Source organism: Manacus vitellinus, unplaced genomic scaffold (assembly GCF_001715985.3).
Source record: "Manacus vitellinus isolate BGI_N305 unplaced genomic scaffold, ASM171598v3 scaffold_23_pilon, whole genome shotgun sequence".
Classification (NCBI taxonomy): Eukaryota; Metazoa; Chordata; class Aves; order Passeriformes; family Pipridae; genus Manacus; species Manacus vitellinus.
Genome location: NW_021939718.1, coordinates 12,324,802 through 12,342,473, shown reverse-complemented (window position 1 = coordinate 12,342,473; position 17,672 = coordinate 12,324,802). Strand labels below are relative to the sequence as shown.

Below are 17,672 nucleotides of genomic sequence, written 5' to 3'. Positions count from 1 at the left end.
TATTCATTACCTAAGGCACATATAATTTGGAGCTTAAAATGCCTCTGTTTCAGACAGCATGAGACTTTTGCTCTTCTTAGGGCTGTCCAAATAAAAAGGATCAGCAAGAAAGCCTCTGGTAGAAAATCCAGATAAGGGCAATGCAAATATTCATGAGGAAATCCTGTTTCAAATTACACCATCCATGCAATGTCAGATGTAAAGCTTCAGATCAAATGGGGATACTGACACAATTCACTTCCTTTTGTTACTATTATATAAATTAATTTCTGTTTGGAATCAGGACTCCGTCTCTACATTTGCACTGCATAAATCAGAGTAAAAGGATTTTTACATTTTCCTGCAAGGACAAATTAAATTTTTGCTTTTTTCCCCATCAAGTATTTTTCATTATTTTTCTTGTTCGCATAAAATGGGACTTTCACTGTGTTAATTGCTAGAATCCACCATCTTGAAATGGATGGCTTTTCTTGTAGACTGAAAATGGATGATCAAGGTCTGATGTGGAAAAGCCTTTAGCTGCTCTTCTTGTGTTTCTGTACACAAGCAAGGTATTCTTGCACATCATCTGGAGATCCAAGTATAAGAGGAACTCTCTGATGAATATTCTCAGGTTTCACGTCCAACACTGCTTCAGTCCCTGTAGTTGCCATCCCACCTGCTTGCTCAATGATGAAAGCCATAGGGTTGCATTCATAGAGAAGTCGGAGCTAGAAAGAAAGAGGAAACACATGATTGCCTTTGGGGGAAATTATATCAACAGACTGACCAAAACCCAGCCTTCCTTTTGTGATTTTGGAAAATTTTGTACCAAACTTCAGTTGACCTACATAGCAGTGTCTCTCAAGTCAGGCCCTTCTTCTTTTCTCTTCTCATCTCTTCTCTTCTCACCTTATACCAACCCTGCATCCAAGCACCACCATCTCTTGTTTCCAAGCTGACATACTGATGTGCAGCACCAGTGAAACTGTATTTTGTCAAAAATGTCAAAAGTAACTGGCCCACAGACATCAGCAAAACAGTTAAGCCAGCTAAGTTAAAAGTACTGGGAAAAAAAAGGCCAAAATATCTTCCTTTATGTGCTACCTCAGAGCTTGGGACAATTGTGTTATGTTTGGTCAGGATATTTTAGAGTTTGAAACTTGATGCTCCCAGTTTCAAATTTCAGGTATTGATTGCTTCTCTTCAGAAATATGCATAGATCTTAGTGGCCTGAACTCACCCAGATGGTGGCTATGTTTTCAGAAGTAAATGTAGTTATTATCAAAAGCAAATTTCCCCTTTTAGTTTGGACCCTGATATCTGTTTACATTTTCTAAAATATTACCTCTTGGGATGACTGTGCTCTCATGGAATGAAAACTGATTTGGGACATATGCCAAAAGTTTCTGTATTTAAATGGGCATAGATGATAGCTGGTCATTTTTTGAGATATAATTTCTGTAGGTTTATTTGTGAAGTGCTCATGTAGAACTATTAGTACACATTTTGTTTAAAGGGCTCTTCATATGTGCAAAAGAGAGAATGTTTTCTGGGGAAAAGGAAGTGCGACAGAATGCAACTCTATCAAGACAGAGAAATGGGTTGAACACAGGACTTCACTACCCATCATGTCTTTAGCACACTGTAATAAAACCATAATATTATACCACAAGCTTAAATAGTGTCATTCTTATCTTTAAATCCCACCGAAGTGCTACGTCTGGTACAAGGACTCCATCTGACTGGCAACATAAGACCAATAGCCTTTACTGTTCTTCTTATTGCTTGGCCCACTTTTGGAAGATGGTTGTCAGAAAACAGAAGTGGTATCACCATGAAACCACATGATGCATTTCTTGTTGCTTAACTGTGATTATGCAACTTAAGGAAAGCAGTTTTTCTTCATGTAGCAGTGCAATTGTACTTAGGGATCTTCAGGTGGGCTCTGTCGTCAGATAGGTTTAACAATTTTTCACCTTATAAGAACTATAAGCCTTCAATTCATAAAAAATATTATGCAGCATACCTGATTTGAAAAGAGAATCTATTTGTTGGCCATTTCTGTACCATTTATTGAGCATTTTGTTCTCTTTCTTTAACTTAGAGAAGGAGCTGTATATGTTAGAGCCTACATGCATGTCATTTTCATTTGCTCTAAAGACTTTTCATCAATCAATTCCAGTGACATTTGATTACTTTCAGCTCTCTAACCAAGAGCATAGAATGTCTTTCAGGGGAATGATGATCAGGGCACCTGCCACAAAGGCATTATTTATTCAACAAGAAAAGACTTATGTGAAAAGAACTATGTAGACCTGCACTCTGAGAAGCAAAGAAGAAAATTTTTATTTGTAATGACAGCATAGTTTTGCTTCTCTCATTACTCTCCCTATGATGGCTGTGCAAGCCAGAGTAATCCAACAGTGAATATAAGCTAACTCATGAGGAAATATTAATTTCTATAAAATTATATAGGTAATTTTTTCATTTGTTCTTTTGTTCTGTTTCTCTTTTCTTTCTCTTCAGATTTAGTGCAGATTTCAAAACAAAAATTTTAATTTGAAGAGGCCAGTTAGTTAACCCACTTTTCTCACACAGAGTAGATTCCTTTTCTGTCTCTTGCTCTGATGCACAAACACATCCACATAGTTTAATGAGGGCTTTTTTTTGGTGTTTTGTTTTTTCCCCAAGATGATGATTCAAATATTTAAAACAACTTTGCCTGGACAAACATGCAGACATTTTCAGTTGTATATGCTGAAGAGAATTCTTTTTCAGTTTTTACTATGAAGACCACTTGGATCTGCTGGTATTATGGTAAATACAAATTCACCATGATGGAACCAGTAGTCAACTGTCCCTAAAGAGTGTAGACATCAGGATGTTCTGATACGAGTGTGGGAGATGGGGTAAATAAACTTATGAGGGCAGATTCCTCCACATACTAGCCAGCTTAAAACCAAAAGGTTTTAAATATGGTGTAGATAGGGAAAAAAGGTGGTTTTGGAGTCAGACTGCCATGACCAATCTATTATGCACTGAGCCAATCTTTTCCTAAGGATAACGTGCAGGTTACTGGTGGTCCACAAATCATCTGTATGAAGATGGCTCTTTTAAAATATATTTGTTTAGAAATTTGATAATGAGGGTATATAATGTTGCAGGAGAAAAGGTGAGATTGACTATGGTTCGTGGCCTATTCAGAGACTCACTGCATTGCATTGCCCCTCATTAAGTCACAGTGTGTTTTGTACAGGTGTTCAAATGGGAAACCACCTTTTACCAAAATACTGATATCAGCATGCATGAAACCCATCTTCCAATGACAGAGTTTTTCTGAGTAGGTATTAGAAGCCTGCATTTGCAGAGGTGGTGATAGTAAGCTCAGTGCCCTTTGGAAACATTATGTAGGAAAACTTGGTTTCCCACCACTGGACAAAACCCTCTCTGGAGTTCAGCATATCCCACCTGTTCATGGGATAATTTCAGTTGCCAGTTTAAAGTGCAGAGGTCTTCCTTAGGTCTGTCTTGTATCTGCCAGTTATGCACAGATATGTCAGTGGTTTTCTATGGTACTCAGATGTTTATCTTTAGAAAAATTGAAGTCCTTGGTTGCAGTGAAAACCATTTGAGTAGTTTGTAATATAAAAGTACACAGGAAGATTTATGGCCTAAATTGGCAATTGCCTAAATTTCTTGCCTAGATTGGATTGCTGACCATCGTATCCATTATTAATTTTTTTCAGAGATGGAAAATTATTATCTGTTAATTTACCTAAACTATTCTTTTACACCTCTGGTAGTACCAGAGGTATTAGGTTGGCAGAACGGAAGTATAACTATATACCTTTCCTTTAGGACTCTTCTTATTAGCAGGATACATGAAGATCCCACCATACATCAATGTACGGTGAACATCAGCTACCATGGAGCCCACGTACCTGGCACCATATGGGGAACTGCCATCCTGAAAAACATACAGTAAAACATTATATTTACCAGGCTAGACAGCTAGTAGTGTGGCAAAATGTAATTTTTTTTTATGGAACAGAAAGAAAAACTGCTTAAATCAGTGGCTGCTTACAGATACTGTAAATACAAAAACCAGCCTGAAGTGTAGCCTTTTGTAAGATGTAGTGATCATCTACAGGGTTCTCAAATAAGTGTTTTGAAAAGCTGCATTCACAGTGTGCAAACTGGGGTCCCTGTAGTTTGAGTGCACAATTTAAAATCAACCCCCAGTCTGTGAAAAAAAAGGGAGTGAAAACTTCTTCACATTAACAGCACAAGGTACATGTTTGATTTTTGATTCTTCGCTGGTTCCTAAGCCAGAGCATGAAGAGGGATACCACTTTTTACTACATGTCCAGACAATTTCCAGAGGACTCCAGCTTTTACCTTCTAGCTTATTTGATAATGGTGAAGTTGGTCATAGCATTCATTCTACAGTTTAGCTTGGGAAATAGCAATTTATTCATGAATGTAGTTTTCCTTGCTCTTAGCTCAGATATTGACGTTGTTGAAGGACAGGTCATTCTAGCAAGGGCTATCAGGGAAGCATCCATGTCAGTCTCAGGTTTGCTGGTCATAAAAATGATAAGGTAGGAAATGTAGAAGACAAGCAAGGTGTCTTGAACAAATAGAAGCACATACAGTAGACAAAATGCACATTTAATACACATGTATATTTATGTACTGCAGTGCTAAAAGTTTGAAAAGATATCTGCATGGGTTTTTTTGTCTGGATCAGTTTTCTAATAAAAGATCTTAGTGCTTTCTAGAAAGTTCAGCCTGTGCTGATACTGGGTCCAGAGAAGCACTTGTTCAGCAATGCCAGCTCCAAGACCTTCAGATATCATGTTAGTCACACTTCCCCCAAAAAATCACAAGGTTAGCCGGTAGAAAAAACACCTTGGAGGAAAACACATAAATAGAAAAAAATATTGTTCTATTTTAAAATCACTTTTCCAAATTGTTCTATGCAACTGTGAAGTTTTGATAATTACTCTCTTTTAAAATGGGAAGAGATTCTCATGAAATCACACATTATAATGCAACAGAACACCAGGAAGTTGTCTCTTAAGATGTTTTATCATATAACTCAGGTATTTCATATAGCTGATAGTAAAAGTGGAAGACAGACCTCTTCCAGCCTATGTAATAACATAGGAGAATATTAGGAGAACTATAAAAAATTCAGAAGAAAACAATACAAACTGTGGAAGATGCAATGGATAAGACACAGCCTGGAGCTTTTATACTGAGTTTTGTTTAAATCTGGTCCTGTTACTTTAAGGCACAAATGAACAATACTTTTAAGTGTTTGCTCCCTTGTTTTTCACAGCTTACACTCAAAAAATTGCATATTTAGACTTCAAATGATAGATTCTCCATCACACAGTTTGCATTTGTGACATTACAATTGTGAAAATTTTACATCAGAAGAAAACAACACCTTGCAACATATTAAAGAGAGATATAAGCACGTTTGCCATTAAAGTCTGGGAAAGATGTGATTACAGTCTCAAAACACCTTTAAAAATACCATCAAAAGAAGAACTCTCTTTTATATTTTCAAAAGGTAATGAACGAAGTCTTAAAAAAAGTTTGTTTAACATTAAGAAAAGTCATAACATATTAACAATAAGCAGCCCCTGAAACAGATCGCTAAGGATTGCTTCTATGACATTATCAAATAAGGAGTCTGCAACTCACAGTTATAAAATTTACTGAGCATGAGCTGCACAGCTGTTCCACCTGTGTACAAATCATCAGACATGTTTGTAATATAGCAGATTTCCTATTCATGTGCAGATTATTTACACAATTTAAGCGTGAACATGGGCAGTATTGTGTGAAAGACCCTTTGTGGGTCCCCTTCAAACTCAGGACATTCTAAGTTAATGCAATACCACTGACAATTTTAGTTGCTTCTTGCCCTGACAGAAACACACTTTCTTAAAACACACTATTGAGACTGTGCTGAGAAAAAGATACAAGACAAATTTCTCCATTCTGTTAAGGTTATTGCTTGACCCACAGACTGAAATAAGATTTTTTACTTCTCTTGGTTTCTAGTGGCCAGAGGAATATAGGGTGAGTGACCTGTCTGAATAAGAAGGTATTGTCCCATGCCCTATATGTCAATTCCTCCTCAAGTCCCATGCAGGGTTGTGATGCCACCCAAATTGCTGCAATCACCTTCTAGGCAGTATGTGGAATCCAGCCCTAAGTGCCCAGCTGCACACGACTGAACTGCATATTCATATAAAGCTAGAAAACAACCATACACTCTAACTTGGCTAGCACAGTTTCAGAGCTTTGTTGAAAAATCTAGTTCTTCAGTACATTTTTTTCCACACATTGATGAACAAGCTATGATTTTATTTACTGAAATATAAGTCACAAAAGATGTCAGGGCACCAAAAAAAAAATTAGATATATACCCAAAATTAATTTGATGGCATGAAAGGGTTAAATGGGTCTGAACTCAGGGAGGCCTTCAAATTCTTTCCCATCAGCCAAGACTGCATGGAATGTAGTGCTTGCCAGTGCACAGTACATTGGGTACAATGCTAATATTTTCTTACCTCAGGGAATTTCTTCTTTTGTAAATATTCTGTCATTGCAGGATCAAAATACTTTGCATAACCTTCATTGAGACTGTATACCTTCCCCTTCTTCTTGATTTTAACATCTCTGTCCACTAAAATAAATTCACCAAGGGCCTGCAGGACAGGATAGATGAGGTATTAGCAAGCAGCAGAAAATTTTGTTGACTTTCTGTAACAGTTGTCACACTGGATGAGACAGAAATGCTAGAACAGCTTGGTCCTTCCAGCACCAGTCTGGTGTATAATCCCACAGTATTTCAAAAAGAGTAGAAAGCAAAATATCTGCATTAAGTTAATGAAAACTTGTCACATTAGTACTACAAACAAAAAGCAAACTGACTGTAATAGTTAGCATATCAAAGAAACACCAGTCAGCTCTGAGAGTGGATGGATCATGAATCTCTGTCTACAATTCATAAGGCTGCAAATTAAGAAATTACATTGTCTTGTGATTTTTTAACTCTTCTTGCCTGTCTTGTCTAAATATCTTGAAGTGAATGTGGTCAGCTACCTCCAGGTGGTGCTGTCTGCAGTTCGAGTTCAACATCCATGTTCTCTTTGTCTCTTACCGGAACAGTTCAGCTCCCAGTTCTTTCCTCTTGGAATGAGACTATTTATGAAGGTTAAAAGAAGTTTTGATAATAATGCATCCTTTTATATAGAAAAAACCAAACCCCAACCCTCCTACGTTGTTGTCCACATCTAATGCTGGTTTTACAAATGAATGATCTTCCTGTACTCCCACAGTAATACTTGTTTGGCTCCTGGGCTGGGCACCAAGGAGCGGCACATGTCCAATTGTTTAGGCGTGGTTGTGCTTTTGCAAATTTTGGGACATGCAGCTTAGGTGACAGCGATAGAACTAAACTGCATTCAAGAAATCAAACATCACTGTAAATGAACTATATAAAAAAATGGCCCTTGCCTCAGGCTAAATAGTGAACATACTGATGTTTTTCATCAGACAGAAAAATCAAGAAAAAGATAAAAGTGGAGTACTTTAAGTAGAGGCAAAGGCACTCTTCAGATTAAATTTTTTAAGTGTTGTTTTGAAAGAACAGGTTTTCAAATGCTTAACTAAGAATTTAACTTAATTTGCCCTCTACTGAGTAGAAAAAAAACAAACGGGTATTGCAACCAACATGGTCATTCATGTATTATTAAATAAATACTTGTAAAGAGGAGATGGGATGCTCCAGGGCATGAAAAAAGAATTGCACAGAGTGTGTAGATTACAGAGACAAGGACTAACAAAAATAAGTAAAGCCAAGCACAGAAAACTCTAAAAGATAGTGGCAATGTGATTAACACCATGACTGTACCGGATCAAGCATGAAGCAGTCCACTCCTTGCCCTGTGGAGAGAGCAACCAGTGTAGCACTACCATACAGGGCATAGCCTGCAGCAACAGTATTCCGTCCAGGCTGTAAAGCATCTTTTTCAGAGGGCTCATCATCTGTTTCCTGAGGAAAAATTACCATTGGACTGAAGGTTAAATTCTGATGATGAACACTAAAAACAATATTTCAACAATAATATGACAGATTTCCTTTTCATGTCTATGCAGGCCTTCGAAACAACAAAATAGAGATTGTTCCCACTAGTTCAGAGCAAGTTTGATACAAGTACATGTGCATGCTGTGACAGGACGTTTAGAGTTTGTTACTTTATACATGTCACACAATCAATACGTCATCTGCAAGAAAGTTGACACCTTAGCATTACAGCCCAGGCTAATAATTCAAGATCATCAGAAATCTGAGACCAAACAGAGGTACTAATTTTCTGTAAATATAACGTAAGCTGTCATACTGATGCGCCTCAGAGGGAATTACTGAGAGATAAATGTTGTAATTAACATTACAGACAAAATGTTTCAAATAATACAGAATAAAAAGGTAGATGGTGCAACATGATGAAACAAAGTTTGTGTACTGGTCTCTGCTAGTGAAGAGATAGTTAACTGAAGGGATATAAATGTTCATATTGTATATGAAATAGCGAATGTATTTGATAATGTGAAGTGTGCATGTGTGGAGATGTGCATATATGACTCTATGTAGAACATACATGGCATTTTACTTCACACTTTTATTCAGTTTCCAACACTCACATTTGGATTTGGCTCTTTGGTTATCACTGAACACCAGTAGCCCAAGCAGACCTGGTGCGAGTATTTCCAGCCAGCTCTAGGGTTGTGCCTCAGCTACAGCTTGAAAGAGTTTGTCTGGCAGGGTAAGGAGAACAGCCAAGAGTACTTGGGAAGGCTGGTTTCAGCCTTCACCTCCTGCAACCACAAAGTGGGTATGCTTCATATTAATATTTACTTAAAACCTTGCCAGTTGTGGTGGGTTTTCTGTGTGTATTTTGATGGTGGTCCATGAGGAATTAAAATGAGAATCTCTCCCCTTTCTTCATGCCCTGGTTTAGTATTTTATTGTCCCAAACTCAGATAGTTTCTCAGTGATTGCATGGGTTTAATTAGATTGAGTAGCAGCTCAACAGAAATGGCAGGCCTAGCCCAGAATATCCCCCTAAAAAAATAAAAATCAGTGAAGACTGTCTTGTGTAGAAAATAAAATATTTGATGAATATTGAGTAAATTCTTTAAAAAAACAAGAATGCCTTCCATAGATATTTTTCAAAAGAAAATACCTCTCCTTCTACAGAGAAATTCTCCGGTGTGCCCTATAGTAAGGAGCTATCAGGGTGCCCATCAGGGCAAGGTGATCCCATTCATTGTTATATGCCAACATGTAGGGGAAAACTGAAATGTAGGATGCTGAAACTACATCTTTCTGGGCATATGAAAACAGTAATTTCACATCAAAATGTTTTTGTTTTCAGCTGAAAGATTTTGCTAGTTTTGTTACGTCACTTACAATTTTTAGCCGTATTTTTCTAAAATCTTTTTGTTATTATTATTTGCAAGTTCTTCTGTGGAAAAAAAATCCAGTTGCCAACCAGCACTTCATGAGAGCTGAAATACAGCTTCTATAAATACATGTGGTACAGTCACTTGAAATTATGTCAGGCTGCTTATTCAGAGAGGTTGTAATGCACATAGTGAAGAAAGACTACTTAAAACTTTTGTTTGTATACTTCAGAGCTTTGAATATTGATGGATAGTGGCTAATACTTTGCTAAAACAATCTTACAGAACCAACTATTATGCCCTACATCTCTTTCAAAAATACATCCCCATGGCACATACATCTCAACATCAAAAACAATGGTTGTATAGTAAACAAATTATTTGCACCATTAAATGCAGAATTAAACATATATTCACACAACTCGTTGCAAACCTATTATGATTGTCATAGATTTCTGTATGCTTTTCTCATTAAATAAAAAATAATTCTATATAAATGCAGCAAAGAGGTTTGTTTTCTAGAACATGGTACATATACAATATATGTAGCTTTTGTTTATATATGATACTCATTTAAAACGTTTATATGGCTGAAAAAGTATGTATTTGTTGACTATCCTGAAAAAAAAACAGAGGAATCCTCCTTCAGGAGATAGGTAGTTGGGCAGAATTCACTTGTTATTTTATTCTTATTCACAACTGTATTTCCAAGACCTAGCTTCCAAAAAGTAGGAAAAAGTTTCACCCTGAAACAAACATTTTGCAAAGGTTGTTAATATGAAAAAACTACAGATCAGCTGATATATCATTGTTAGGACTGTAGGAGTCCTGCCCTGCCAAGTACTGTGAAACAAACCAGGGGAATAAGCTGGCCAGTCCACTCTGAGAGCTGCTGAGTATTTTCACTTCCTTCAGGTGCGCAGGTGGATTTCCTTTCTATTATGTTTTGACTATGATGGCAGTAGTAAATGTCTTTGAAGGTCTTTATGCAAAGCACTGAAATAGGCAGATGGACTGCAGAAAAGCTCTGACAAGCATTGACACAGTCACTTTCACTCATTATTGATGTGAAGCAGATGAAACAAGGTCTGCAGAGTTTGACTATAGGGATACCCTCAGGTGATATCTGAGTTTGAAATTTTTGCATGTATGATTTGCCTAACATCTCATGAAGGAGTTCTCATCAGCACTGGGAGACCTTGGTTTCCAGGTCTCCATTTGTATCATGTGTTTCGTGAATATCCTTTGCGTTTACACTGAATTCTTATACCTTCTCTGTAAGGGACCACATGAAGGGGAGGACATAGTCCTCATGACAATGTAGGGTAGCAAATAAAATATAACAGAGGCACTGGGAAAAGTTCCAAATTAAAACCAGGATGAAATAAAGCAAAAAAGTTTCACAGCATATTCATACAGCATGAATTAAGAGTTGTAGATTCAGCTCGGTGGCATGAATAGCTGGGAAGAATCCAAGCAAAAAACACTTATTATCACCACACTCCGACACTCCAGCAACTGAGAGGCCCTCAGTGGCAGCGACCATCAAGGACTTATCCCTTGCTGATTCAGCAAGGCTTCTCCCTCAGCCCCACTTTTTGATGTTTCTCATCTTTTTAACACCACCACCTATGTTTCCGAAAACAAAAGCCAGGTGGAAAATTAAATAAACCTGAGATAGCATTTATTTCCTAGTGGCTTTCTCTAAGAAACTGATGCAGTGCTTTTCTGACAGGAGGGAATGGTACCTTCCACCATGGTGGAAGTTCTGGATTGAGAGCAGCCAGAGAACTGTTTTCACCTCTAAATGTATTGGCCAGGTCTGGCCTTTGTATAAAAATGCTTATTACCTTTTTTTTTTTTCCCCCTAAAATGAGCCAAAAGTTTCACTTCTGAGGAGTGTGACTTTGGAAACGAAGGTAAGGTAAGACATGGTAAAAAATCAGTCACACACTCTTCTGAGAATTGGCAGGTGCCAAATATCAGATAGGCAATTACAATTGTTCTAGCTTTTCCAAAATGTTGTTCATGAACCTTAAATGGCCTGAGATTATGATTTCTGTCTTAAGTTATTCTTATCCACCAGGATAAATATATCACTTTTATACTTTTCACACTAGCCTTTAGTAACAATCAATAAAGCACTTATTATTATTTAATAATTTCAAAGCTTTTGAATTTACTAGTGTTTAAAGGTAATCATGTTGCTATGATATTGTGTTATCTGAGATGAAGGCACATTAATTAAGACCTACTTTGTAATTAGCATTCTAATGGAAAGTGTTATGCAAGTGAAAGGCAGGAAATTCAACATTGTTTTTAACTTTCCAGGGAAAACTGAAAATTTTCTTGTAGGATTGTTCTTATAATTTAAAAACTGCTTCATCCTAACAGCAGCATTTTCATTTGGATATGAACTATTTGTACAAAGCAATGTAATTTCCTTTTTAGGAAGCACTGAAAAGTATCCACCCACATGGAAACCAGTAACTTAGAAACAGCATTTACAAGAAGTATGTTAACATGTAATACAATTGTGAAAGGATCAGAAAATCATTGGAAATATTGAGAATTTGGAAATTTGGCAAATGCTCCTATTTTGAAGCAGAATCTTAGGGAACACTGGGCAGTCCATAGTCTTTACACATATTATAAGTGAGTTCAAGGTGACAGAGAAATTTAATCTGTGTTTCAACCTTCTAAGCTGTATTAATCACTGGAGATTTGCCTTTGCAGTTACATAGAGTAAGTTAACACAATATTTCTAAAGAGAAAAATAGTATTTAGTATTTAGTATTCCCTTAAGAATAGTGGACAATGCAGCTACTGACTACTGTAAATGTAGGGAACTGCCGTTGTCAATTGGGTTATCTCTTGAGAGATAAATGAAAAGGGTGGGGCCCCCTTTGCTTATCAAAAGAGCATGTTTCATGGATTGCATCCACACAGATAAGCTTTCTTCCCTGCAAGAAGTAAGATACTGGATGGTACTGCAGGTAGTCCGTAGACTGCTCTTTCCACAAACCATACCTAGACATTCTCCTAGTGTTGTCTGGCCTGTGCTGCATCTGTGGTGTGGGTTTGCACTAACCATTAACAGTGTGGGCAGCCATATGCCAGGGCCCGCCATATGCCAGAACTTGGCTTGTGCCACTACCCTCTTGTCCCTACTTGATTCCCTAGTAGATGCATATTCTCAACAGTGATGACTAGTGTATTGTCTAAAAGAAAGGTAAAAACCAAGGACTAGCCAGTTGCAAATTATGAGTTAGTAGATGAGACAGACTTTACTTGTTTGAAGTGTAGCACTGAAGTCTGCAAAGACTTCTTTGAAGTCACAAGTATTGTAAAATGTTATTTCACAATAGTAATGGCTGAGGATCTCCCATAGTCATAAGACCATGAGCTCAGCCTTTGGGAAAAACACCAACTGCTGGGAGATTAGCAAACAAATCACAAGACTTGGCATGACTGTAACTATTAACATTTGTAATTGGCTGCACAGCTGATGTTCTGTGCAGCCCCATGGGAGCAAACGTGCTGGCAGGGCCCCGATGAATGCAGGTGTTTGCTTGCTTCAGCCTCCATCACTACCATGCTTATAAATTCCCATCCGTAACAGGCTTAGCAGCTTATGCTGGGAGGTCACCACACTGCTAACCATGATATGGTCCAGAGCTGCCAGCCCTCTCCAGTCAGTGTCCAGGAGGACAAATACTGTGATTCATCAGCACCAAAACAGCGAGTCAAGGATCACTGAAGCTAACCAGATGTCCTGGTGGAGAGAGGGTTTGGTGCCTGTGTGACTGGAGAAAGTGCTGCCACCTAACAATTTTGTGGAATGGGAATTCCTGGGAATTCAGGCAGCATTTTAGCACTCACAAATCTCAAGTGTTACCTCTTCCACTGTTTCTAAGGCTCCGTTTTTCCCAGGGACATATAAAGGACCTAGGAAAGAAACTAGGCAAGGTGATGAACCCAAGACATTTTGCTTTCACGAAGTGCATCATGCCATGTGTGCTTCATCCATCCTCTTACCTTTTTGTAGATAGCAAATATAGTTCCTACTGGTGCCAAGCAGTCTATATTGGATGAACCATCAAGGGGGTCAAAGCAAACCACATATTTGCCCTAAGACAGAAGTGGCAAGGAAAGCATTAAATGATGTGTTATTTTGCATTATTATTTCCTTTTACTTGACAAGTCCCCTGTCCTTATGGCTGCATTTAGTCCTGATACAGCTCATCAGAGAACTCTGCACTGCTGACCCAGCTGGTTCTGCAGTACAATACTGACTCCCTGAGGGCCTGCCAAAGAAACAGGAGAAGACATATTTCTGCTCAGACAGCACAAAATCAGATGACAGAAAGGAGCAATCCTCTGCTGCCAAGCAGTGCAAGAAACCGTTTGAAAGCAAAAAGACTGACTCATTCTGGAAGTATGTAACTTCCTCAAGTAAATATGTTTTGTTTTGTTACTTTTAGTTCCAAATGAAAGGATTTCCCTGTGTTGTGAAGTTTGAGGGAAAGAAGGCAGAAAGAAAAAGTCTTCGGGAAAGGGTAGGTTACATCAGCATGAGCAGTATCCTGCTGCAATAGAATCCCCTCCTGGGGGAAGCCTGACGAAGCAGTCAGGTGTTTCCTTTGGACATGTAACATAAAATCCAGTTCTGCCAGCCTGTCATCTGATTTTATCTTGCCTAAGTACTAATGTAATCCAAAACCAGGTCAGGCATTGTAATAGTACATTTACACCTGGAATGTGGGATTTGTTAACAAGCTCAAAAAAAATTATTCTCCCTGCTTTACAAAACTTTAATAATAATTTTATCCTCCACATGTCTTTTAGTTGTTGAAACCATGCCATCCACCACAGTTATTAATCAAAACAACACAGCAATTATGCAAATTTTCTGAATTCCCCTGGGAAGGGTTGGTTTTGGAGCCAAGCCCAGGTTTCATACTTGAAGCAAGACTGCCACCTGCTGCTGCCTGAGCCCATAACCTCCCTGAACGTCGGATTGCACAGACCTGCTTGTCTTTCGGGGTGAGGATGGCCTCTTTGTTCTCCTCTGTGACGAGGACGCATGTGCTGTAGGAGGACTGGAGCATATTAATCACCAAGGAGTTGGATAATACATCCAGCTTCTTCACTTCATCACCGGTTACGTTTACAGTGCCAGCTATACCAAACCTACAGAATAGTAAAAATGTCAAGAAACCTGAGGGAGGCCAACATAACGGGTTTTTAGGAAAAAAACCAAAACAAGTCAGGGTGGCTCCTTCTTCTCATCTTCCCACACCTTTACCTAATCTGTGGATTAAACTACTAAGGTGCATTATAAGTCTGTTGCTGCTGCTAGAAAATAAAGCATGCATGAGAAAGAGAAAGGACGATGGTATTATTTTGGGGCTTTACCTGGATCCTTTTGCTTCTGCTTGGGTGTTCTCCTGGTCAGAAGCAGAGCATACAGCCCAACAAGTAGGGGCCAGGCTTCCCTAGCAGCCCCACAAAGCAGTCAGCACCAGCTTTGAGGAAGCAGAAGGGGCCGTTGGCATCTGCATTATTTTCTGCTGCTGGCTGCTTAGAGCTCTGTCTCCTTTAACCCACATTCACTCAGTCCCCAGCCAGCCCAAAATCAGAAACTTTAAAGACATCCCCAGGTAATTTGCCATACAGAACTGTATCTCAGGATCGAGGTCTTTTACATTTTAGCAATGTGCATATTTTAGCAATGTGCTAATGACATAGAAAACAGTATTTATGTTTCTGAGATTTCCAATTGACGAAGCACTGCTTAGACCTAATGTGCATAATCTGGGCATCTCAGAAATACAAAAACCATGCAGAGAATAGATAGAGCTTTTTTATTCATTAGGGGAAAAAAAAAAAAAAAAAAAGAAAGAAAAGAGAAGGAGAAAGGGACAAGTGATTAGTCCCTAGGATGATGCTGGTGAGTGGTAGGCCTTAGCTGGGACCAGGGTAGGTGTTTTGTCTTACTCAAAGTTGCTTGAGCTTTTCAGAAGTATTCCATGTTTTGAATACTTCTCTACGCTCTATTTTTGAGTGCCAAATTTAGGGTACTAGAAAGGACCATGATTTCCAGGGAGTACTAAGTATATATTCTTAAGTCTGTGTGTTTTCAGGCACAATTTCAGCTCAGATCTATGACTTTTGAATTGAAAATTTGTTAAAAATTCATGTTGAACTCTATAACATTAAAGAAGATACATCACAGGAGGGGCTAGAAAAACCAGATTTCTTTAACTGCACAAATGCAGATGGATGCAAGTCAGTTACCTATGGTGAAAGTTTGCCAAGGGAATTTTTGAAATTTCGTAGTTAGTTTCCGTAATTTAAACAGTGCAAGTTACTTGTTTGTGGTTTGGATACTTTAGATATTTCTGATTCAACATCTGAAGCTTTTGTTTATAGAAAGAAACATTTGCTTCTCAACATAATGGATGGGTTTTTTTCTGACTGGAAGAAGGCTATGTGACTATTCTACCCCTAGTCTACCAAATAGTTTCTCTGTACTTACTAAATACTTCAGACATTGCCTACTGAAAGATAGAAATGACAAAAAACCAACTGTTCTTCTAAGACAGGGAGGTAAAACAGTTGCAACTAGCAAGGACTAAAGCACAGTACAACAGTAAGGGTATAGGAGCCTAATGCTGCTGTTAATTCTGAGTATGTCTCATGTCCTCTCTACTTGTTATGATCTATGCCTGTAAAGTCAGGGTGATAGTGCTGACATTGAATTCATGATTTGCAAAGAGCATTGAGGACTTGGACCGTATAATCAACAGGAGCACAAAAAAAGAAAAAAAAACCAGAGTGTCAGGTATTTTGGTGTTTCCAGAGGAAGGAAAAAAAAAAAAAAACCAACCCAGAACAAATTACAAATGTTGACTTTCTTTTACAAATACGTTCCTTGTTTCTTTCATGCATGCATGTATATGTACATACTCAGGCATGCCAAGAAACATATCTTTCAATACATATCAAAACCTTTCTATTTTAAATACATAACTTTATCAGGACATTCCATATCTCTGAAGAGCTTCAGATAGATCACCATTAAAAAACTCAGACTGATGTCTATTTCACCTGGCTGTGAGGAACAGCTCAGAACATTCCAGGCTTTGCTAAGGCAGTTCTTTATTCCATTTGCTACAGAACTAGATGACAAGTGGTTACATTTGTTTTTCGTATAGGGCCCGTTAAGACTCCCTGCCGTAACCCTGATTGAGGGATATTGCATTAGGAAGGAAGGAGAAATGCATGGCAGCAGAGGGCGTTTCTCGCAGGGCTATTGCTTTAGACCATTGCATATACAGTAGACAGGTAGAAAATCAGCTAAGATATAAGAGATAAGACAAGTTCTAATTTGCACAGTTCAGCAGAGGACTTGGATCCTAGCAGAAAATATCACAGTGAGATATTCTACATTAAAAATATCATGGTCTGATTTTCAGCAAATTCACAGTAGATTTTAAAACAGTTCAATATCAACAAGTACAAGAGATAACAAGGTGAGCAGTACATTGAAGTTCTGACTTCCATTTTTAGGTAAAATATTACAGAACAGCAGTTAGTTTAAATGTCTATCTTGTGCCCAATATTAAAAAGTTTCAGAGAGATCTCCTGCTTCCCACTCTTGATAATCCAGGCTCTGACCTCACTCAGCTTAAAAAAAGACACTTCCAAAGTATTTGTGAATTGCTGCCCACTCCCCAGCCTTGTTGTGCAAGTAGCTGTCTCTCTATCTCCTCTTCCTCCCTGTATCTCAAGGTAGGACTCACATGTGGGCAAGGCCTGCCTTTCTGACAGCAGAGGAAATGGCCTTTATGGCAGTCAGCATGGAGTTGAGCAGTTGCGTCAGCTCTCCTGTTGCTCCTTTTACACGGCGTCCCTTCTCCATAACAAATCGCGTGAGAGTCAGCATATCCGTTTCGAAGGGGGTTTTGTCGGTCATTTTTACCAGGTAGCAGAGTTCCTTTCTGCTCAGCCAGACAAGATGCTCTTTTGCTGTGTTGAGATCCCGGGGAGCTGTTTTATTTTGAGGCAAAGCTCTTGGCATTGCTGGCCAGAATTTATTAAGATGTTTCTGAGACCATGTGATTGAGTGCTCAGAATAACAGCACCCCAGGCAGGCTACATGGCTCCACTGAGATGCAGAAAAGGAGCCTGAGATG

The 17,672-nt window shown here is 38.4% G+C and overlaps 1 protein-coding gene across 2 annotated transcripts; it reads right to left on the bottom strand.

Moving 5' to 3' along the window:
* Window positions 1-242: 242 nt before the first annotated feature.
* Window positions 243-17,553, bottom strand: LOC103756961 (fructose-1,6-bisphosphatase isozyme 2). 2 transcript variants are annotated; one of them, XM_008923061.3, is made up of 7 exons: window positions 17,280-17,551; window positions 14,502-14,664; window positions 13,510-13,602; window positions 7,919-8,059; window positions 6,573-6,710; window positions 3,830-3,949; window positions 243-710 (listed from the first exon to the last, which is right to left on the bottom strand). In XM_008923061.3, exons 1-7 carry the CDS (start codon window positions 17,450-17,452, stop codon window positions 516-518), a joined length of 1,023 nt encoding a protein of 340 aa, XP_008921309.1. In that variant the 5' UTR covers window positions 17,453-17,551; the 3' UTR covers window positions 243-515. The 2 variants fall into 2 exon arrangements, with proteins under 2 accessions (XP_008921309.1, XP_017928426.1); XM_018072937.2 differs by having other exon boundaries at window positions 524-710; window positions 3,924-3,949; window positions 17,280-17,553.
* Between the last annotated feature and the right edge of the window lie 119 nt (window positions 17,554-17,672).